This window comes from Bos javanicus, chromosome 10, assembly GCF_032452875.1.
Source record: "Bos javanicus breed banteng chromosome 10, ARS-OSU_banteng_1.0, whole genome shotgun sequence".
NCBI lineage: Eukaryota > Metazoa > Chordata > Mammalia > Artiodactyla > Bovidae > Bos > Bos javanicus.
This window is the reverse complement of record NC_083877.1, coordinates 7,794,602-7,818,025: the sequence shown is the minus strand read 5'-3', so window position 1 is coordinate 7,818,025 and position 23,424 is coordinate 7,794,602. Positions and strand designations below refer to the sequence as shown.

At 41.8% G+C, this 23,424-nt stretch overlaps 1 protein-coding gene across 2 annotated transcripts in view; it reads right to left on the bottom strand.

Moving 5' to 3' along the window:
* IQGAP2 (IQ motif containing GTPase activating protein 2) overlaps positions 1 to 23,424 on the bottom strand; it is a 307,710-nt gene that overhangs the window by 130,805 nt on the left and 153,481 nt on the right. For both annotated transcript variants that reach the window (XM_061430007.1, XM_061430008.1), the window contains exons 3-5: positions 15,007 to 15,163; positions 6,539 to 6,616; positions 2,912 to 2,988 (exon numbers count right to left, since the gene is read on the bottom strand). In XM_061430007.1, the coding sequence (XP_061285991.1) occupies positions 2,912 to 2,988; positions 6,539 to 6,616; positions 15,007 to 15,163 (312 nt within the window). The remainder of the gene's footprint in view (positions 1 to 2,911; positions 2,989 to 6,538; positions 6,617 to 15,006; positions 15,164 to 23,424) is intronic.

The following is a 23,424-nucleotide window of genomic DNA, read 5'->3' as shown; positions in this document are numbered from 1 at the left end:
AGGACTCCCTGTGGGGCTGCCTGGCTAACACCGCCTGGAGTCTGGGCTTGAGAACACCCAGCTGAACTGAGAGAGTGAGGCCTGGGGACCGGGGTCAGAAATTCAGTGAAAGGCGAGGCAGGCAGGAAAAGGGAAAAGTAGACACAAGCAGGAAGCAAGGGCAGGAACCCAGGGCATTTTAATGAGGCTGTTAAACCCAAATCAAGAAGACAGAGATGAGAAAACAAGTTGGCAGGGCCAGGGATGAACTCTGCAGATCAGTCAGGCCTCCAGGCCTGGGGAATCTTTCTGCCTGGCTCCCGATCTATAACAGAACTTCTGACCTGCCTAATTCCCTGGCAGGTAATGACAACCTTTACACCAGCAATGCTGCTGTACCTGCAGCTAGGATATAACTGCTGAGGACATCTCGGTTCTTTTACAGCATCACTTCTAATCACGCAGTGAGGGCAAACCCACTGTCCTTATGAAAATGCGCTCCTGCCCAGCTTCCAAAAGAGGCTGGCCCAACACGACAGAATATCAGCCTCATTTGAGGAACTGACCGCATTCTAAACCACGGCAGGAAGGGGTTTTGATAGAAAACTACTAGATACACCTGAGACTTCTCCATGCCCGATTAAGGAGCACCCTGGTAGCTCAGAGGGTAAAGAATCTGCCTGCAATGCAGGAGACCTGGGTTTGATCCCTGGATCGGGAAGATCCCCTGGAGAAGGAAATGGCAACCCACTCCAATATTCTTGCCTGGAGAACTCTATGTACAGAGGAGCCTGGTGGGCTACAGTCTATGAGGTTGCAGAGTTGGGCACGACTGGGACTAACACTTTAACTTTCTACAAGAAGTTTATAACAGAGAAAAGTGAAGGAGAGTCTCCCAGGGAATGCTGTTTATTAACTGAATATTGCTTTTCAAGATCCTGCTTTAAAAATTCCTACTTAAGGTCAGATCTGGTGAGGAACATCCATTAATGGAGTCTTCCATGATGAGTAACTGAACACCTGAGAAAGACAGTCTAAATACTTGAGAAAAACATTTGCATGCAATTGGCAACGTAGCAAGAAGTTGCCTTTTCTTTGTTTACCAAGCTGCTCAAGCCATTGTTCAAACTATGGCAGGCACACTTTGTAAGCCTCTGTGCCGTTCTCTGTAACTTCCGTACAACAGTGACGTCACCAGAAAAGAACCAAGCGCACCGTTTCTTTATAAGCTGCTTACTTAACACCTCAGGTGTGTATTTCAGGAAATCAGTGTTACCTTACAGACAGCAGGCTACAGATGGGGAGGTTAGCACCCTGACGCATGGGCTTCCGTGGTGGCTCAGACAGCAAAGAATCCGCCTGCAATGCAGGAGATTTGGGTTTCATCCCTGGGTCGGGAAGATCCCCGGAGAAGGGAATGGCAACCTGCTCCAGTATCCTTCCCTGGAGAATCTATGGACAGAGGAGCCTGGCGGGCTACCTTCTATGGGGTCACAAAGAGTTGGAAACGACTGGGCAACTAACACTTTTCCCTCAGATGCATGGATATGATAATGATTAACTAATGGCTGGCTTAGCAGGTCACAAAGTGTTAAGTAATGATTCTAGGCTCTGAAAAGCATCTGACCAAGAATGTTGGGCAACGCATTTGATAATATTCATCAAAACGAGCACGTGGGCACCAAGAGCTTTTAGAAAACCTGGAACAATGATATCCTAGCCACATAAGAGGGGGGAAGGCACAGAAGCATTCTTTCCTGCAGTTGTTCTAAATCACTGGAGTCAAAAGAAATCATAGGATAGGCACCTACATTTGGTCTGTATTTCAAGCAACTGTCATCTTCCAAAGAAATCTCATAAGTGATGGGGTGGGGGAGGCAAATTATTTGACATAATCAAAAATCTTTAGTAATCCAATATTGCAATGAATTATTATAAAAATCTTCTCCTTCGGAGAGGAAGGAAGCCAGAAAGAAGTTAATATAAACCTCAAGGCTGAATACTCTGCCAGGAAAATGACTTTCAGTGATACAAACACAAGGCAGATGTTCTAAAAGAAATTTAAAATTTAATCAGACACAAAGTCTTTCAGTCATTACCTGTGTGCACTCAAGACAACAGCCACAAATTGGATTTTTAGAATCATTTTTGCAACCATCTAAAAATCACATTTCTTCCAGTAAGGTAAGAAATACTCTGTGACTGGTAGAAGCTTAACATGAAAAAAAAATTCCCAACCTAGGGATCAAACCTGGGTCTCCTATATCGCAGGTAGATTCTTTACCATCTGAGCCACCAGGGAAGCCCTCAAAAATGTTAAGATAGCAAACAAATGCTTTAAAAAATGAATGTATCATGATTTGACTAATTTTAGTTTCTTCTTTACCCTTATGGTACAAGTTCTACTGAACCAAAGTTCAAAAGTTTTTTTTTATAGTTCATTTTATTAATCTATGCTAAGAATTGAGCCAAACTAATGATTTTAAGAGTATCACAATCAAATGTATAACCATTAAAGCTGCTCATTTGATGTGTTTGTAAAGTAGTAGTAAGTAGTTTGTAAAGTAGCTATATTTGTAAAGTAGTATAACTCAAGACTATGAAAGCACATTATTATTAGGTTCCTAGAAATTTCTGTTAAATTTTTCTCCTTATTATACTCACAGGTCTTTCATTCATTTTTCTGGTTTTCTATTTTGAAATGGGATTTTAAAAAAAAGGAAAAATGTTTTTCAAGTTCAAGTATTGTTATATGACAATTATCTTAATTTTTTACCAGCAAATTTAGAACTCAGTCTTAAAAATAAAAGTTCAGATTATTATTTTTTTAAAGAGCGCTCTCTAAAAAGAGGAAAAAGAGCTCTTTTAAAATTGAAACTGTGGTTTTATTTAAATTTACTTTCTAGATTTTTAATTGTATTTTTTTCCCCACCTCAGTGCATGAATGCAATATATCATTCTTGGTATGTTTTTCCGGTCATAGACATCTGTTGTTTCCGGGTAGAATATCTGGAAAACAAAAGGGAAAAATGTATTTATTAGGTGCCGCTTTTTACAATTATTTTAACTCCCCAAATGACCCTCTTTTGATTGTCCTTGCTGCTCTGTATTTATTTAAATGAAGGGGAATCTCAGTTGTGCCTCATGTTTTCCATGTGGACCAATCACTGCATCAGGTCCCTGCCTGACAGCGCCTCCTAGTGGCTCAACGGAGATTCACAGTCAGCCACTTCAGGAAGGCTTTGTCCTCAGGGCTGGGTGGCAGCTTCACTCCGCAAGGCATGAGCCCGTGCAGGCTTTGCTTTCTGTACCAGAGTCACTCCTGTGACTGCCCAGGGGTCCCCTGGCCTGAGAAGGGTGTCCTTTTGAAATCATGTTATTACACGGTTAAGAACTTGGCTACACAGTTCTGTAAACATTTATGTATATACATACAACACACACACATATCCATGTTACTACTTTAAGGAGAAAAAAACACCCATTTTTACCGATTAAAATCTGGACAGTAGATAAAGTATGAAAGAAAAACACTTATAAACCTACCTCCAGACTGTCACTATTAGCATTTTGGTATATTTTCTTCAAGTCTTTTATCTGTATGTCTCTGGGTTTTTTTTGTTTTTGTTTTTTTTACATTTATGTATGTGGGTATTTGGAGAAGGCAATAGCATCCCACTCCAGCACTCTTGCCTGGAAAATCCCATGGACGGAGGAGCCTGGTGGGCTGCAGTCCATGGGGTCGCTAAGAGTCGCACACGACTGAGCGACTTCACTTTCACTTTTCACTTTCATGCATTGGAGAAGGACATGGCAACCCACTCCAGTGTTCTTGCCTGGAGAATCCCAGGGACGGGGGAGCCCGGTGGGCTGCCGTCTATGGGGTCGCACAGAGTCGGACACTACTGAAGCGACTTAGCAGCATGTGGGTATTTGAAAACCAAATTGCAAGTATTATAAGCCTGTTTAAAACACTTGACAGAGCATGATTGTTTTCCATTCCCTTCATTAGTCTATAAGAACATTACTTCTAGCAGATCCATAGGATTCCTTCATATTTTTGAACCATAATTTAACCAGTTCTCCATGGTTGAACGTTTTTTCCCCCAAATTTGTCCCTATTATAGTCACTACAATAAACATCCCTGCTTTCTCTGTGCACCTGATTACTTCTTTTGGATAACCATCTATGAATGGAGGTAGTAGATTGAAAAATCTGAACACTAAAACTTTTAATGCACCTTGATATGCTTTTTGAGCTTGAAACTAAAAACCTAATAAGAAACAGATTTCAGAATATGGCACCAAAAATGAATAATTAGGATTGAAGCTCCTAAGAGAAGCATATTGGCATTACTTGCTTTTGGTAAATATTTTATAAAATTTGACATAAAAACTAAAATTGCATACCATATGGTAGAACTTGACACTCAAGCACACTTTCTATTGGACACTGAAAGAAGCCAAGAGAAAAGCAAAGTTTCTTGAACTATAAAATGTATAGTCACTGAGTGCTTCAAGAAATATCTATAGTCTATGAAATTTCAAAGGTCTTTCTAAGTTTCCTTTAATACATTTGCTGTAAAAGTATCAATGGGAAGAGGATTCCCCATTTAGAATATGACCAGGTTTAAAAGTTCTACCAGGTAAGCAGAGGACAACTGTAACTTCCCCTCTTCTTTAAACAAGAAACTTTTATCCTGGTATCTCTCTTGGAAAACCATTATGAATATGTCTTCCTTTATCAAGGAGATGGGATCAACTTATAGTTCACCATTTTCTTCAGCATTGAAACCCCAGTGTGTAACATTGAAGCTGAGCACAGAGTGGGCAGCTCATATTGATGCATGAAGGAATTTATTAATACATCTAAGTCAATTCAGTATACTGTTGGCTTCTCATTACTGCAATGTAATATATCACTGATTTCATAATAAACATCAGGATTAAAATAGAATCTGTTGCATGGATCACTTGTTTGGCTTAAAATCAAAATAAATGTGGCCAACACACACACAACTTGAGAAGGTTTAAATCAAATCTTTCAAACATAATAAAATTATCCTAACTAACATATACAGCCTCATACAGAAAAATGGCATTTGAATTTCTTTCTTTTTTAATCTGGTTACCACTCAACACTCTGCTAATACTTACTAAATCACAATTTAGAAATATGAATTCTGTATGATAACCACTTCCCAGAAAGGAATAGCATTCAATGTTCTCAACATTTTAGGAGAGGGTAAAGTAGTTTAATTAAAAATGGCAAAATAAAATAGATCAACATTGACCATTGCAAGATAAAATGAACTGAGTTAAAACAGGTATTGGCACAAATGTATTAAAAATAGGCATTCACAAGGAATTCTTTGTTTTTATTGTGGGGGTGTTTTTAATTGCAAACCTGGATTAATACTAAAAACAACACAGGCCTAAATAAGTCAGTAGCCTATCCCCTTGCTGGACCATTTTTAAATAATTTCTTTAAAATAGCTGGACTTACTAAGTAAGCAGTTCAAAAAGGGGAGCTACTGATACACATGGAAACCTTACGGATGGCAAGGGCATTATGCTTAGTGAAAAAGTCAGTCTCAAAAGGTTACCTACCGTATGATTCCATTTCTATAACATTCTCAAAATGACAAAACTATAGAGACGAGAACAGATTAGGGGCCTGCCAGGGGACAGCGCTGGAGAAGGGGCGTGATGTAGAGGCCAGCCTCTCTGCAGCATCTGTATCTTGATTCTGGTAGAGGTCACAGAAGTCTGTTCATGGATTGAACTACACCCACACGCGCGCGCACACACACACACACACACACACATGAATGCTCACTGGTGAACACTGAACAAAGTCTGAGTCTAGTTAACATTCATACGCCAACGCCAATTTAATTCTGTACTACAGTTATGAGATGTCACCATGAGGGGAACCTGAATGAAGTTTACACAAAGATGTACTATTTTCGCAACTTCCTGTGATGGTAAAATTATTTCAAAATCAGAAGTTTAAGAAATAGCTCTACAATTTCTATCGCATGTAATTATTTTCTCATCTCCTCTACTTGTCTAATCTGTCTCACAGGTATAAGGGCATCTGCTCTTTGAATTTAACAAGTTCTGAATATTTGCAGAATGAGTTTTATTTGGGAGATCTATTTTAGGAGTAAGAGCTCTGACTCGCTAGCCATTAAACTTGATACTATAATTTATAATAATATTTACTTAAATTTATAATGATACATATATAGCGATGCAAAGAGACGTGGAATCTTAGGTATAAATAGCAATACAAAAGAGGGAGATGGCGCTTCTAAATTAATTATCTACCAGGTAAAGCTGTTCTGACCTTGCTGAACTTTACCTAGCTGCTCCCAACCTGAACTCTTGCCATACATTACTTTACGCGTGCTTTTCCATGTATTTGTTTAGTTCTCACATTTCTCACTCCCGAGGCAATGAGGGCATCTGCAGCGTTAAGATACCCCATTCTGCGAGCCCCCTCCCACAGTGAGGTGTCCGTGCCAGCCCTGCTGTCTTCCCAGTCCAAGCTTACCTTGGGTAGACCGATGGACTCCATGGCTCTTAACCACTGCACGGTGTTATCTGTGTGCCGAAAGTGAAGGCCCGACTTCTGATGGGGCGGAAAAGAGGGGAGCACACAAAAAGGAGGTAAGAAAGTGGCCACTGCTTCCATTAGCAGGACGCTTTCAATTCTGTTTCTCCTAGAACAGTGCCATGAACGCTCACATAAAGCAACCCGTAAAGGAGATGAGACTTTCTCAGCAACACTCCAACCATTTGGGACGGACCAGTGCAGTCCCCAGAATTCACACGTTTGAGGTAATTCTGAACTAGACTCCCAAAGACCATTTACTGTCTAGCACGCCTAAGGGTGTTTTATGAGACGTGTGCACATGCATGAGCACATGTGTGTGCCCACACACACACACACACACACACTCAGTGTCAAGACTGTGGCAACCAAGGTTGAGGGCAATAGTAACTTCTGGAAAAAAAGGATTTTTACAAGACTAGATGTCTTTTTTTGTGTGTGGTTTCTGGTTCTGCCAGATCACAACTGTAATATGATTTCTGTTTAAAAAAAAAAACTGGAAAATATAGAAAAATACAAAGATGAAAACAAAAAAACACTCCATGATTCAGAGCTAATTTTAGTATTTATTCCTTCTATAATTTAATGCTAACCTTGGCCTTGTACAATAAGCAAACTTTCAGTGGAAATATTTTACAAGACCTTTTTCTACCCATATAATAAAAGGCTCCATTTTCCATTCCTACAGTTCTAGTTAGCCAGCCATTATTGTCTATACAGTCTATAAATAAAATATTCTTGCTGCTATCTTATCAACTTTTATCAGGTATATACTGCTGACAGCTTTAAAATAATCATATATTTCATTAGTTAAATGTATACCATAATGTTATATATCGTATTTTTCACTTTGAATAAAAGGAAAAGTAACTACAGCAAGTTTCATCATAATTAACTCCCAATGGTGTATTATCACATTCACAAAGTCTAGCTCTTCCCATATTCTGTGGGCTTCTACAATCTAATGGTTGATTTAACAAAAACTATTTTTCTTGCTGTTAGAAATTATAAAGCATAAGAAAATTAAAATTTTGCAAATATTTATATGTTTTTGATGGTGGCCATTATTTACTGAGATTGGACTGTGTGTGTCAAGCACTTTACATAAATTATCTCTAATTTTCCAAATACTCTGCAGAGTAGTTATTATTCCCATCTTTTTGAGAGATGAGGAACCCTAGGCAACAAAGATGAAGTGATTTGCCTAAAGTCAAACATCTGTTGAGGGGCTGAGCTGGGATTCAAGATGAAATCTCTGTGGATCTGAACACCTTCCCCATGCCATAACCCGCCAAGGGCAGAGCACAGGACCTGATGACCAGGGGATTACTCTTCAGAGGAAAGAAATTAGCTAACCACTGTGAAATAACTAGAGGGAGGGGAGAGGATCTGAAGGGCATGCAGAGAAGAAAGGAAAAGGCGGGGAGGGGAAGAGAGAGAGGGGGAAGGGCATGCGAAGAGAGGAAAAGCATAGGGAGAGAGTTCACAGCCATGAGGTAGTGTCTGAGGCTAACTCAGCATCAGCAATGTTTGCAGAACACAAACGGTTCTCAGACACGGCCACTCTGTGAACATGGAGGCCAAAATGGAGACAATCCTCAATCATGTCAGGGCTGAGGACCCTCAACACCATAAAGTGACTAACATAGTTCTCTTCCAAATAAGACGGGTGACTTATTTCTTGACTATGGCAATCTGGCCCCCAGTGAATATTCTCACCTCCTAAAAATTAAGACACCAAATTGATCCTACTTGCTGATAACACCATTATTATTGGGCTTCCCTGGTGGCTCAGTTGGTAAAGAATCTGCCTGCAATGCAGGAGATACCAGTTCGATTCCTATGTCGGGAAGATCTGCTGGAGAAGGTATGAACTACCCACTCTAGTATTCTTGGGCTTCCCTGGTGGCTCAGCTGGTAAAGAATCCACCTGCAATGTGGGAGACCCTGGTTCGATTCCTGGGTTGGGAAGATCCGCTGGAGAAGGGATGGGCTACCCACTCCAGTATTCTTGGGCTTCCCTGGTGGCTCAGCTGGTAAAGAATCCGCTTGCAATGCGGGCGACCTGGGTTCAATCCCTGGATTGGGAAGATCTCTTGCAGAAGGGAAAGGCTACCCACTCCAGTATTCTGGCCTGGAGAATTTCATGGACTGTATAGTCCATGGGGTCACAAAGAGTCAGACACGACTGAGCGACTTTCACATTTTAGACTTCCCTGGTGGCTCAGATGGTAAAGAGTCTGCTTGCAATGTGGGAGACTGGAGTTTGATCCCTGGGTCGGGAAGATCCCCTGGAGAAGGAGATGGCAACCCACTCCAGTATTCTTGCCTGGAGAATCCCACGGACAGAGGAGTCTGGCAGGCTACAGTCCATGGGGTCGCAAAGAGTCAGACAAGACTGAGCGACTTCACTTTCACTTTCCTGGTAACACCCCAAAGATAACTGGTTCTTGCTTCCTAAATCCTTATTAGAATCGCTCAGTACAAGTTCAAATCTCTACTAAACTCCTATTTCCTCTTTCTTACAGCTCCATGGGTATGCCTTTTTTCTTGGCCTTTTTTCTGAGTTTAAATAAATATAGTTTTGTTTGACCCTAGGTTGGTTTCTGAGAATCTTTGGTTGATAGCCTTGAACAACTCAAATTATGCAATAAAAACATCCCATCCATTTAGTGGTGTCATTAGTTAGGTAACCTCAGGAAAGTTCCAAGTGTCTTTGAACCTTGGTTCCTCAGCCACAAAATGGGAATGGTATGTTTCTTTGGGTTGAGGAATTTCATGAGATTATACATGGAACACTCAGTTGTAAAGTACACCTAAGAATGCAATAAATGTTGGTTATGGTAATTATTACGCTATGAGACTGGGCTTTAAACTTTATTCACCTTTAAGGTCAAAAAAAGTTCAGTGCTTCATGTAAGAGGCACTGAAGGAAAGGGTGGTTATCTTGGTCATATTTCTATAGAAAATGACATGACAGGTTTCAAATCCTTCACCCACTTTAAACACCTGAGGAATGCTGACTTCAGAACCCTATGCTCCCTATCTGCAAATTTTAGAAGTAAGCTTCAGTGAGTGAACTATATTAACATCTTCAATCTATAGATTTACTTCAGTTAGAACCAAAAAAGGTCTTCTAAAGAGGCTCCAAATAAACTTAGTCCATTATAAACATTTATAGTTTGTCTTTTCAGCAATCCCACACTAACATTAATATGTTAGACTAGGTGCTACATCTATAGTCATACTTAGTCAAGGGTTGTTATGGTTGGTCTACCTAATTTCTTTCAGGTATTAGACTAGAAAGGACATGCTGATTTTCTATTGCTGAGCTACTATAGCACCAGCAAACAAGATTACTGCAGTTTAAATTGAATAGATGAGGTATTATGTAAGCCTTCTGTGGATGGTAACTTCTTATATATTAGGATCAAGGCAATTCAGAACTATGAAGTAGTTTGAAACCAGTAATTATTCTAATTTGCTCATTTTATACAGGAAGAAACTGAGGGCCCAAGTATTTAAGACATTCGAGTTGACCTAACTTGTCGAGCTCAGGGTAAGACCAGGTTGCAGAATTCCCTGACTCCTAGTCCAAATATTCTGGTCAATTTACTGCTCACGGAGCCTCAGAGCAAACAAACACTGTCTGTAGCAGTTACAGGGTGCTCACCTCTATCAGGCAGGCACTGGGCTGAGCGCCTGGCATAGATGATCACATTTGTTCCTCCCAATTTCTCTACAAGGTTGATGCTGTTAGTATTTTCCCACTTTCACCTCAGGAAGCTGAAGCTCGCCGAGTCAAAGTCAGTGGTGAAGCCAGATTCTGAAGTGTTTTGGTTCTGCAGCTCATACTCCTGACCACTGTGTATGCTTTCCCTGTCTAAGGCTCACCTAAACATTCAATGAGCATTTGTTACAAATCTGGACAGCTGTCAATGCACTGTCCAGAATGATACTGCTGTGTGGCTTATCAGACTGAATTCTCTCCAAGGAACGCCCCCTTCTTCTTCCACTCCTTTCTCTTGGTCATCCTAGGTGGCTGCCCCACCACGGAAACCTTTCTGGCATCCGTGTCAGTCCAACCCCCTTTAGAACTGACCACACTCTACTCAGTTACCGCCCACCATCCACCTAGCTGTCTTCTCTTCAGTCGCTCCGCCCATTTCCAGTCCTTCTCCAGGATTCACCCTTCATTTCCCGTCTCGAATCCTCTTACTTCCTGTCTCTGCAGGCAACGGTCATCGGTCACCTGGGCTAAGGGATCCTCTCATCGCACCCTGCCCTTGAGTTCCTCTTCCCTCCACACAGCAGCAGAGCAGTCTTTGTGAAGCACAGACTGTCCCCCGGTGCCCCTGTCAACACTGAAACAGCTCCCCTGTACTTACGATGGAGGCGCCCCATGCGAGGTCCTCCAGGAGGGACTGAGCGATTTCTCTGCTTCTCTCCTGGCCCCATTTCTCGCCTCTGTCCCTCACCTAGCCTTCCAGCCACTCAACCTGGCCAGGCGCTTTTCGTCCTTGAGCCCCTCCTCTGGACCACCCTCCCCACTCCCTACCCTTAGCTTTCATGGATGAGTTTCCCCTCCTCCTTCCAGACTCCATGTAAGAACATTTCCTCAGCAAAGTGCATGGCTGGCTGTCAACAACTCTGGCTTTAATCTCTTCCTTAATACACTAATCACAATTAACGACTGTCTCTTTTCCTCACAGACTGTCTCTCCAACTGTGAGCAGCATGAAAATCATGTCTTCTTGGTTCTGCATTGTCTTTGGTGCCCAGATCAGTGGCTGGTACCTGGTAGGTATGGATGAGGATTGCATGGATAAATGAGTTCTACCCTTTATGTATTTCTATCTTAGTACAGCTTTATCTTCTTTCCCTATAACTTTATTAAATCTTATTATATTAATGTATCCGCCTGTTAGAGCAGTGATTCTCAAACCTTAGTAGTACATAAGAAAAGAATCACCTGAGGTGATAATTAAGAATGGAGCTTCCTGGGGCCCTGGCTAAGATTCTGGGGGAGGGCCCAAAAGTTCACATTTTTACACACACCCATCGTGGGGGACCACAGGAAGTCTGAGCGTCACACTTGGAGGAGGAGTTTCAGCAAGTATTGAATAAAGGATTGAATAAAGCACAGAAGACAAGAAATGGAGCCCTTTGGCTTACTAGAAAGTACTAGTTGGGACTTCCCCAGCACTCCAGTGGTTAAGACTTGGCTTTCCAATGCAGGGGGTGAGGTTTCAACCCCTGGCTGGGGAGGTAAGATCCCACATACCTCATGGTCAAAAAACCAAAACATAAACAGAAGCAGTATTTTAACAAATTCAATAAAAGACTTTTAAAATGGCCCACGTTAAAAAAAAAAATCTCTAAAAAATAAAAAATTCTCATTCATTCCTTTACCCAACAGCTATTTGGGCCGGAACCCGAACTATTCACTGAGGACACAGTGAGACACACACCGCTCCTGCCTTCAGGACAAAATAGTTACTACAGCACGGCGTGGTGTGTCCACATGTGCATGGGAGGACCATGCAACTCAGCCTGGAGGGGCAGGAAGAGATGTTCAGGGAAAGGACACTCTTCCCTGGAAGGTTCAACTCAATACCCAGAATGACTTCCAAACCCTAAATTAAGAAGGGGTAGAGGTGTAGACAACGAGCTGGCGACAAAGAGGACAGGGCTGCATGGAAGAGCCCACTGCTTTGCTCAAAGCCAAGAGCACCCCGGCCAAAGGCCCTGAGATTCGGGGCAGAGCTTTTGCTCAGGGACACCCGGCCCAACAGGTGGGCCATATTTTACGGCCACAGCCCAGCAGACCCTGCAGAGCATTCAGGCTCGCTGAACTCATGGTTTCCAGATGGCCCATCAAGAGACAGGCCGAGGTTAGTGAGTGTTCCCCTGCGTTTCAGCATCTTTGCCGCCGTCCCGTGATTTAAGGCTCCTTGAAGAGGACCATGTGACAAGCTTTAGATCCGAAAAACACATGAACAGGAAGCTGTCTCCTGCCCACTAATATCTGTCTCCTTTCATTTTTGCAGAAGAAACAAAATAGCCTTAAAATAAAAATTTACGATGACACAGCAAATCACGAACAATTCCCATTCAAGGTCATATTCAGGGATTTAATACAAGGAAAAAAAAGAAAAGCCTCTTTTCTCCAGTGAATTAACAGAGGGGTAGTTTCCCTTTGTCCCATGATTCTCCCACGTCACAGCTGGCATCAACTCCCCTCCATCTGCCACCGCCCATCTTTCCACACCTCTCCTAACATCTTTTCTTCTGTGCATCCCACTTGGGGCCTGATGGCATGGGGGACAGTAACACAGACCACTTCCTTCTGTCACGATGGTTTGCTCAGGGACATCAGCACGTGTCCAGGTGCCCCAGGAATTTTATTTTGTAACAAGAGATTGGAAATATTTCCCCCATCCCCATCCCAAAGAGAAGTTGCTATGGATTCAAATAATAGGACCTCTGATGTCAGGAGGCAATGGTACCTGTTTAAGTTGCCATGAGGGGTCCAGAGCTGAACTGGAAAGAGACACCTATAGTCAAGGCGTAAAATGTGCCAGGAGGGGAATTAGCCCACCTGCAGCTCTGAGGCTCACTTTCACTAAAGGTCTGTCTTTGCGGCCTGATTCTCCCAATCAAAACAAAACAAAACAAAACACCCACAGTCCCTTTCCAGGGGAGGTTGGAGCCCATGACACTTTATCATCAAATCTGTATCATCAAATCTACATGGCCATTATAATAGGTCTAGGTCTTGATAACAACCATCACAGAAGCAATGAAAATAAAAGAAAGATCATATTCTAAAATGTGGACAAATGTTAATTTATTTTGTGACACAGTGGATACAAATAATTTTTTTCTGAACTTTGAAAATATTCCTTAAAATTAAAAAAAGAAACTTTAATTTTGGCTGGCTAAATCATTTGTTTTGCTTAAGTCTTCTAAAAGGCTGGAAACTCACTCTAGGGAGAAACATCTAGAGTTAATAAACACATGACTTAATAAACTTATTTTAACATATGCAAACATATTTTTTCATAGCATTATTCAAGGCAGAGACTTTTGCTCCATTCCCTTTTAGATTAGATGATGAAGAGAGACTTGTCAAAAAAGATGTCAATTCATCTTGTCTGTTAGCCTAAATCATTACTCAGACATTTGCTCTGAATTCAATATACATATTTTAAAGATAAATTTTGTCTCAATTACAACTGAAGGGTAGTGTGACTCATACATTAAATGGAAAATTATTCTATTTTCAATTATACTTAATGTTATCCTTGAAATTTTAAGAGAAATAACTTTTAAAAACACTTGAAGATCTGCAGATAAAAAATACTGATATAACAAAACCAAACACAAAATATTGAGGGAAAAAAAAAAAATCAAGTTTCAAAGAAGCTTTAGAAACCCTGACCCAAAATGGAGAAGAGATCTCACATTCTAGAAGAGAACAGCACACATTTAAAAATTGCTTTTTGAAGACACATATAATCAAGGTGTCTTTTAGGTTGGTGCTTACTTTTTCCTTCTTTACTTTTTAATGGAAATTTTCAAACATAAAAAAGTAGACAGAATAGTATAAAGAACTCATTTGTACCCATCATCTAATCTCAACAATTACAAACTCATGGCTGGTCTTGAATCATCTGTTAACCCTCTTCCCAGTTATTTTGAAGCAAATCATAGATGTATCACCTTACCTGAAAATACTTAAACATTATATCCATAAAACACATTTTTTGAATACAGTGTTTATATTGATTGGTTGTTTATTTTGATTAAGATTGGTGTTTATATTGGTTTGATTTTCCTCCCTATATTCCTTCTCAAATTACCTATGAAATAATTCATAAAACTAGCTGCATACAAAAAGGTTAGTCTCTTTTGTTTTAAACATCAAATGGAAAGGAGTTTCTGACTCGTCAATATTAGTACTTTTTTTCTTTTTTAATCACCTTGGCTCTAACTCTTTAGGGCTACAAGTTCAAGTCTCTGCTGGGTACTTTACTTCTTGATGAGAATAAGGGGAGTAATAAACCGTGTTGGTGGTGAAGAGAGGAGGGGTAGAGAGCCCCCACTTTTATATTTACTGGTACTAATGACATGACCTCCATGAAGGAATAATGGGGATTGGGAGTTGGAAGCCCCACAAATCAGAGGTCTCTTGGCCTCATCCCAGAAACAGAAAAGGGCTTTGCTTTCAAAACTGCTGCCACCTCAAGAATGATTATTAACAGGCTTCAAAGACCAAGGACATTCCCCTTCCCCATACCCCTACCTCGCACAAAATCCTGATAGAAACACTAAAGAAAGGGAAGGAAGGCAAAGACTCAACTTTCACTTTGAGCCAGAGGCCCAAACCAATTAGATTTCAGTTACCTTATAGCGTGTTTGTTCCACATCATAGATCTTTTTCTCCGATACCATTTTGGGGGCAAAGAATTTGGCTAACTTTGCAAGGTAAACTCCGTTCCGGAGTCCTTCTTCCAGTTCAGTGGTTGGTGGCAATTCTTCAACTAAGCAGACTTCCATCCACCTAGAGAGATTAAGAGAGAGCAAAAAAAAAAAAAACCTTAAAGTGAATCCAGTTTGGTATCTTTCTATAAATGAAGAGATGTGGTGTCTTACTATCAGTGGCAGGGGCATTAACAAAGAGGGTGGGATCTGAAACATCTTTATCGTCATGGACAGGAAGAGAGAAGCTTCTGGATGGAACAAGGATTCAGAACAGGAGAGGAACAAGGGGTTGATAAGCCCAGAGGCACTGAACTCACTCCGGCGCCAGAGTTTGTTGACTTCACCTTTATCTGAGTCTCTGCCAAGTCTCTTAAAGAGGAAAAAGGCCAATCTGTGCTTGTATGGGTGGAATGAGTCTTGCTGACATTACAGAAAAAGCAGTTCCCAGTTTACGAGCCTTAGTGGAGGACATTTTTGTAGGGGTTATGCCGTGGGGAGAGTGTAGTCTAAGGTGCGGTAAAATCTGCAGTTGCTTAGTCTGGAAATGACTACCAGGAGAGGCAGGAAGGCCCAGAAAAGGGAGATCGAGATCCAGAAAGCAGACACAGTCTTCCTTAAATAAGACACATTCGTTTTTCCAATGCCAGGAGCTTACTACAACACACTTACCTTTTGGGGAAGCTATTTTCTGGGTACTGAGGAAGTTGTTCAGGAAAAGATCAGATTCAATCTTAGGACACTCTGCCAGTATCGTAGAAAAGAGAGCACCAAGGTCATTACTGGCTCAAAGACACAAAGTTGGAGGAAGGCCAGGCCAGTTCACATTTTACACCGGGGTGCAGAGAGTCTGCCAGAGCTCACAGGATATTGTGCTTCCTCCCTGTGCTTGAGGAACTCTTCCCTACTGTAAGACCCAAGAACCAGGGGTGCAAGCCCTCACCTCTCTGCCACAAACCCACCACATCAGCAACTTGAGTGTGAGCCCCACACCTATACAGCGAGGCCCCTCAGAAGACCAGTAACACAGCAGCACTGACTCCATCACACTTGGCAGGGAGGAGAGGGCTGCTCTGCACTAATAACAACAGATCTGGATCCAGGCAGTGAACACTGTAAAATGTCTCAAGTGCCTGTAGCTCTGGCCAACACTTTTTAGAAGCTCAAAGAGTCCCTAATAAGCAAGGAGTATTTATTGACCACTTGTTTAGGCAATGTGAAATATGGAGTTAGAGAAGGAAATGGCAACCCGTTCTAATATCCTTGCCTGGGAAATCCCACGGACAGAGGAGCGTGGTGGGCTATAGTCCATGGGGTCGCAAAGAGTCGGACACGACTAAGAGACTGAACAGAACTGAGAAAAGCTATGACAAACATGGACAGCATATTAAAAACCAAAGACATTACTTTGCCAACAAAGTCCATCTAGTCAAAGCTATGGTTTTTCCAGTAGTCATGTGTGGATGTGAGAGTTGGACTATAAAGAAAGCTGAGTGCCAAAGAATTGATACTTTTGAACTGTAGTGTTGGAGAAAACTCTTGAGAGTCCCTTGGACTGCAAGGAGGTCCAACCAGTCAATCTTAAAGGAAATCAGTCCTGAATATTCATTGTAAGGACTTCAGCTTCAGCTCCAATACTTTGGCCACCTGATGTGAAGAACTGCCTCATTGGAAAAGACCCTGATGCTGGGAAAGATTGAAGTCAGGAAGGAGAAGGGGGTGACAGAGGATGAGATGGTTGGATGGCATCACCGACTCGATGGACATGAGTTTGAGTAGGCTCCGGGAATTGGTGATGGACAGGGAAGCCTGGGGTGCTGCAGTCCATGGGGTCACAAAGAGTCAGACACAACTGAGAGACTGAACCGAACTGATGAGAACAAACATAAATATAAGCCCTGCCTTCAAAGAGCATTTAACAAAACCGGGAAGGCAACACAAGTGTAAGAAAAAATCAGAGAGCCATGTAAGACAGGCTATGATGCCCAATACAACTATTAGTACCTAACAAGAAAAAATTGGGGAATAGTGTGGGGGCAGGGGGCACTGGGCTCAGTGGAGAAGCAGGGAAAAAATGACAAGGTGGTGGGATCTGGATTCAGCTGGAAAGGGAGGATTTGGAAAGGCAAGGCAGGGGCACACTGGGAGCTGGGGGGCAGGACATACTAGAATCACGAAGGAAACATGGCTGAGGCATGGAACAAACCCAGAGAAGACCCAGGGTCCTAGGGTGCATGGGGAGAAAGGAAGCAAGCTGAGCATACACAGGGAAAGCAGGAGCTGCTGTAAGAGAAGCGATGACATTTGCTGCTACAGGAAGCAGGGAGCTCTTGGCAGACTCACAGCAGAGGAGGGACAGGCTGACAGTGGTATTTAGAGAAAATTCAATCTTGTTTAATGGAGGCCCCAAAGACAAAGCACTCACCTTTCCCAATGCGAGGAGGTGAGGGACTGGATGAGACAGGAAGAAATGGGAAGGGTGGAAAGCAAGAGGCATTTCAAAGGAATGTAACAAGATGTGGTGACAGCTTAGAAAGTGGGGAGGGGGGTCAAAGGAAAGGGGATATTCCCAGCCAGGGAGAGGGACTTCATGTGGAGGGACCGCTCTGTACCAGGAGGCAGCCCCACATCCACTGCGGCCCCAGGCATGTCCCCTGACCTCCCTGGGCCTCAGTGTTCTCCTCTGTTGAAGGGGCAGATGAGAAGGACAGGATGTTAAGCCTCCTGCAGCTCTAACATCCTAGGGGGACTGGGAAAACGTGGAAGAACAAGGAACTTTCCATAGTAACATGAGATGTGAAATTTACTTTCATATAACACACACAAGGTGAATAAGGATGATTTGGTTATACGGGTCTTGCTTCAAATGAATGTAAGAGTACCACAGGCTTGATGAATTTTTAAAACTGTGAGAAATCAATAACAATGTTGTCTTTTTGATTTAAAAAAAAAAGTGGGCAAATTAAAAGCCACTGCCCTAGACCAAGTTTCTAATCTAAGTAAACTACAAACTACAGCATCATGCTCTTTCACAGGAAAACAAACCTGTTTTCAAATAATCATCTTGAAAAAATTTACAAAATTGGCTTTTTGCACAGCAATATATAACTGCTGTATAATAATTTCATCACTGAGGGGTAGATTGTGAAGGGTCGGGGAGAGGTAAACTGACAATTTATAGCAGGAGAGGGAGGTGATAAACCAACATTTGAGACCAAGAAGTAGAAAGCTAAAATAAAAGCAACTTTGACCTATTTTAGAATTGGGTTTACTTTTTAAAAAAGATAATCACATTAATATTTGTCTGTGTTAGAATATATGTGCAGATGGCTGAAAAAACAAATTATTCCAAAAACTTAGGTTAACTATTTCCTATTTAAAGTGGAGCTATTGCTAATGCTTACCACAACATGAAGTGCTCAAAGGCAAAAGCCATCTTTTCTTTTTGTGATCCCACTATACTGAAAATGTGTTTATCAGTTCAGTTCAGTTACTCAGTTGTGTCCGACTCTTTGCGACCTCATGAACCATAGCACGCCAGGCCTCCCTGTCCATCACCAACTCCCGGAGTCCACCCAAACCCATGTCCATCGAGTTGATGATGCCATCCAACCATCTCATCCTCTGTCGTCCCCTTCTCCTCCTGCCCTCAATCTTTCCCAGCATCAGGGTCTTTTCCAATAAGTCAGCTCTTTGCATCAGGTGGCCAGTGTACTGGAATTTCAGCTTCAACATCAGTCCTTCCAATGAACACTCAGGACTGATCTCCTTTAGGATGGACTGGTTGGATCTCTTTGCCGTCCAAGGGACTCTCAAATCTTCTCCAACACCACAGTTCAAAAGCATCAATTCTTTGGTGCTCAGCTTTCTTTATAGTCCAACTCTCACATCCATACATGACCACAGGAAAAACCACAGCCTTGATTAGACAGACATTTGTTGACAAAGTAATGTCTCTGCTTTTTAATATGCTGTCTAGGTTGGTCATAACTTTCCTTCCAAGGAGAAAGTGTCTTTTAATTTCATGGCTGCAATCACCATCTGCAGTGATTTTGGAGCCCCCAAAAATAGAGTCAGCCACTGTTTCCACTGTTTCCCCATCTATTTGCCATGAAGTGATGGGACCAGATGCCATGATCTTAGTTTTCTGAATGTTGAGCTTTAAGCCAACTTTTTCACTCTCCTCTTTCACTTTCATTAAGAGGCTCTTTAGTTCTTCTTCACCTTCTGCCATAAGGGTGGTGTCATCTGCATATATGAGGTTATTGATATTTCTCCCAACAATCTTGATTCTAACTTGTGCTTCTTCCAGCCCAGCGTTTCTCATGATGTACTCTGCATATAAGTTAAATAAACAGGGTGACAATATACAGCCTTGACGTACTCCTTTTCCTATTTGGAACCAGTCTGTTGTTCCATGTCCAGTTTTAACTGTTGCTTCCTGACCTACATACAGGTTTCTCAAGAGGCAGATCAGGTAGTCTGGTATTCCCATCTCTTTCAGAATTTTCCACAGTTTATTGTGATCCACGCAGTCAAATGAGTTTATAGATAGTGTGTATTCAACAGATTGTTATTAAGTGAAAGATTCTGACTGCTTAAGAGTTTTCCAAGCATCACAGTTACAGCATAAAATCTTTTAGGATATTGCCAATGACTTGTAAATGTAGCATTTTTTGTAACATTAGGCATTAATATTTCACTACCTTGAAAGTCTGAAGAAGATGCTGTTACCATCAATGGTAACTAGTGTTTATTAAGCACTATTTCATTCTAGAGGGCTTCCCAGGTGGTGCTAGTGGTAAAGAACCTGCCTGCGAATGCAGGTTAGATGTAAGAAATGCCAGTTTGCTTCCTGGGTCAGCAAGATCACCTGGAGAAGGGCATGGCAATCCACTCCAGTATTCTTGCCTAGAGAACCCCATAGACAGAGGAGCCCGGTGGGCTACAGTCCATAGCGTCATACAGAGTCAGACATGACTGAAGCAACTTAACACATTTTATTCTAGAATCTGGATTTAATACTATATGTGGATTATCATTTAATCCTTGTGCCTATCTCATAAGGAAAGGTGCTATGGATAACCATTTGCAGATGTTAATCTAAAGCAAAATTAAAAGAATGCTTGCTCCTTGGAAGAAAAGCTGTGACAAACCTAGACAGCATATTGAAAAGCAGAGATATCACTTTGCTGACAAAGGTTTGTATAGCCAAAGCTATGGTTTTTCTAGTAGTCATGTATGGCCGTGAGAGCTGGACCATAAAGTAGGTTGAGTGCCTAAGAACTGATGCCTTCAAACTGTGTTGTTGGAGAAGACTCTTGAGAATCTCTTGGACAGCAAGGAGATCAAATCAGTCAATGCTAAAGGAAATCAATTCTAAATATTCATTGGAAGGACTGATGCTGAAGCTGAAGCTCCCCTATTTTGGCTACCTGATGAAGAGCTGACACACTGGAAAAGACCCTGATGCTGGGAAAGATTGAGGGCAGGAGAAGGGGGTGGCAGAGGATGAGATGTTTGGATGACGTCATCAACTCAATGGACATGAGTCTGAGCAAACTCTGGGAGATAGCGAAGGACAGGGAAGCCTGGTATGCTGCAATGGGGTCACAAAGATTTGGACATGACTTAGCAACTGAACAACAACAAAGGGAAGAGAACTTGGAGCGTAGATACCAAATGGTTCACTGCAGGGCTAGAAGACAGCTGGGGTGGCTGCTGGCCAGGGTGGTCATTTCCCAGCCCCGTACTATCTGTGTGGGGCCAAGTAGCCAGGTCATGAGCACAGAATGAGACAGGAAATGGCATGCATCACATGGAGAGCGGCCTCAGGAAAGCCCCGCAGGGAGCTTTCCCTCCCCCATCTGCTGAAAGTGAAGTGGCTCGGTGGTGTCGACTGTTTGCAACCCCATGGTCTGTAGTCTACCAGGCTCCTCTGTCCATGGGATTTTCCAGGCAAGAGTACCGGAGTGGGTTGCCATTTCCTTCTCCAGGGAATCTTCCCAACCCAGGGATCCAACTCTGGTCTCCTGCATTGCAGGCAGATGCTTTACCATCTGAGCCACCAGGGAAGCCCAAGACATACAGATGTGACATAGTGAAAACTGCGTCTGACTCTTTGTGACCCTGCATTCTCTAGGCCAGAACACTGGAGGGGGTAGCCTTTCCCTTCTCCAGGGAATCTTTCCAACCCAGGAATTGAACCAGGGTTTCCTGTATTGTAGGCAGATTCTTTACCAGTTGAGCCACCAGGGAAACACCACCCCACCCCCACCCCCCTAACCCCATCTGCAAGCAGGATGCTAAAGCCCATGGCCACCTTGAAAGAAAAGATGTAAGAACACCCTGGGTCCCTGAGTAACCTCTGTAGGTTACAGAAGGAACCTTCTGCATCCACTCATCCTCGCCTTATGCTACTGAATCTTACATGAAAAGGAATTAAACTTCTACTGTCAACCTCAACCTCAGTGACTTACCAGTTACATAAGCTAGTGTTACCCAGCCAAACCAATAAAATTCAGTAAGTGTGATTTTTATGGTCTGTTGGGGTTAAACTTCCTGTCATAATCACAGTACAGAAAATGACGGGCCTGATGTTCAGGAAGTCTGGCTTTCCAATCACTAGCTGGTGTCCTGGAGCAGGTTACTTAAAACTCTAAGCTGAGTTTTAGTCCGGGAGTCTAAAATTATAAATGGAATTCTGTACGACACTAATTATGCAATATGCTTTTTTTTTTAATAGCAGCTTTATACTGAGAGAATTCACACATCATACACTCTTTGAAGCTGTACCATGCAGTGATTTTCAGCAAACATTTTCATCACTCCAAAAAGAAGCCATATAACTAGTTAACAGTACTCCCCATTTACTCCCAAATTTCCAACCTATTAATCTACTCTTTGCTTAGAGATCTGTTTATTTCATTTAAATGGAACCCTACAACACACGGCCATCTGTGACTAGCTTCTTTTGCATGCTTTCAAGGTTCATCTATTATGTAGGATATAATTAGCGCTGCATTCATTTCCAATGCTGAATAATATTCTACTATATAGATATATATCATATGTATCAGTTTATGAACATCTGGGTTTTTTCCCACTTTTTGGCTCCTATGAATAATGATGCTGTAAACATTAGTGTTTAGGTTTTTGCATGGACATATTTTCTCCTTTCTCTGGGTATATATGTAGGAGAAGAATTGCTGGGTCTATGTTTGATCTTCTTTGGAACTTCCAGACGGCTTCCCAAAGCAGCACTGAGGATTCTAACTTCCCCTCCTCCTTGCCACCACTCAGCTGTCTTTTTGAGTATAGCCATCCTAGGTAGATTCAAAGTGGCATCTCAATATGGTTTTGATTTTCATCTCTGTGATGGCTAATGATATTGAGTGGGCTTCCCAGGTGGCACTAGTGGTAAAGAATCCACCTACCAATGCAGGAGATGTAAGAGACACGGGTTTGATTCCTGGGTCGGGAAGATGCCCTGGAGGAGGAAATGGCACCTCACTCCAGTATTCTTGCCTGGAGAGTCCCATGGACAGAGGAGCCTGGTGGTCTACAGTCCATGGGGTCACAAAGAGTCAGACACGACTGAGCATCTGAGCATGATGATGTTGAGCATCTTTTTGTTTTTTTCTTTTTGATACAGTTGTGAATAGGATAGTTTTATTTATTTCTCTTTCTAATGGTTAATTATTGGTGTGTAGAAATGTAACAGATTTCTGTGATTAATTTTCTATCCTTCAACTTTAATGAATTCATTTTTAAGTTCCAACAGTTTTTTGGTCTTAAGGGTTTTCTGTGCATAATATCACGTCATCTGCAAATAGTGACAGTTTTAGTTCCTTTCCAACTTAGTTTCTTTTCCTTCTTTGACTGCTGTGGCTAGGACTTCCAATATTATATTGGAAAAAAGTGGGAAGAGTAGTCATCCTTGTCTTGTTCTGAGCATCTTTTTATTATTGCCTATTTACACATCTTCTTTAGAGACATGTCTTTTCAAATCTGTTGCCCATTTTTTTTTTTTTTTGAAGAAATTGGGTTATAAGAGCTCTCTATATATTTGTTATACCAATTCCTTATCAGGCACACAAGATGAAAATATTTCTTCATTCTATGGGTTGTCTTTTTGCTTTCTTACAGTGTCTTTTGAAGCAAGTTGCTTGTACTTTTATGTCATATTTAAGAAACCATTGTTTAACTGAGTGTCATAAATATTCACCTATGTTTTCTTCTAAGACGTTCATGGTTTTAACTCTTACGTTTAAATCTTTTATCCATCTTGAGTTATTTTTGGTATGTGGTGAGTGGTAAGAGTCCAAATTCATTCTTTTGAAT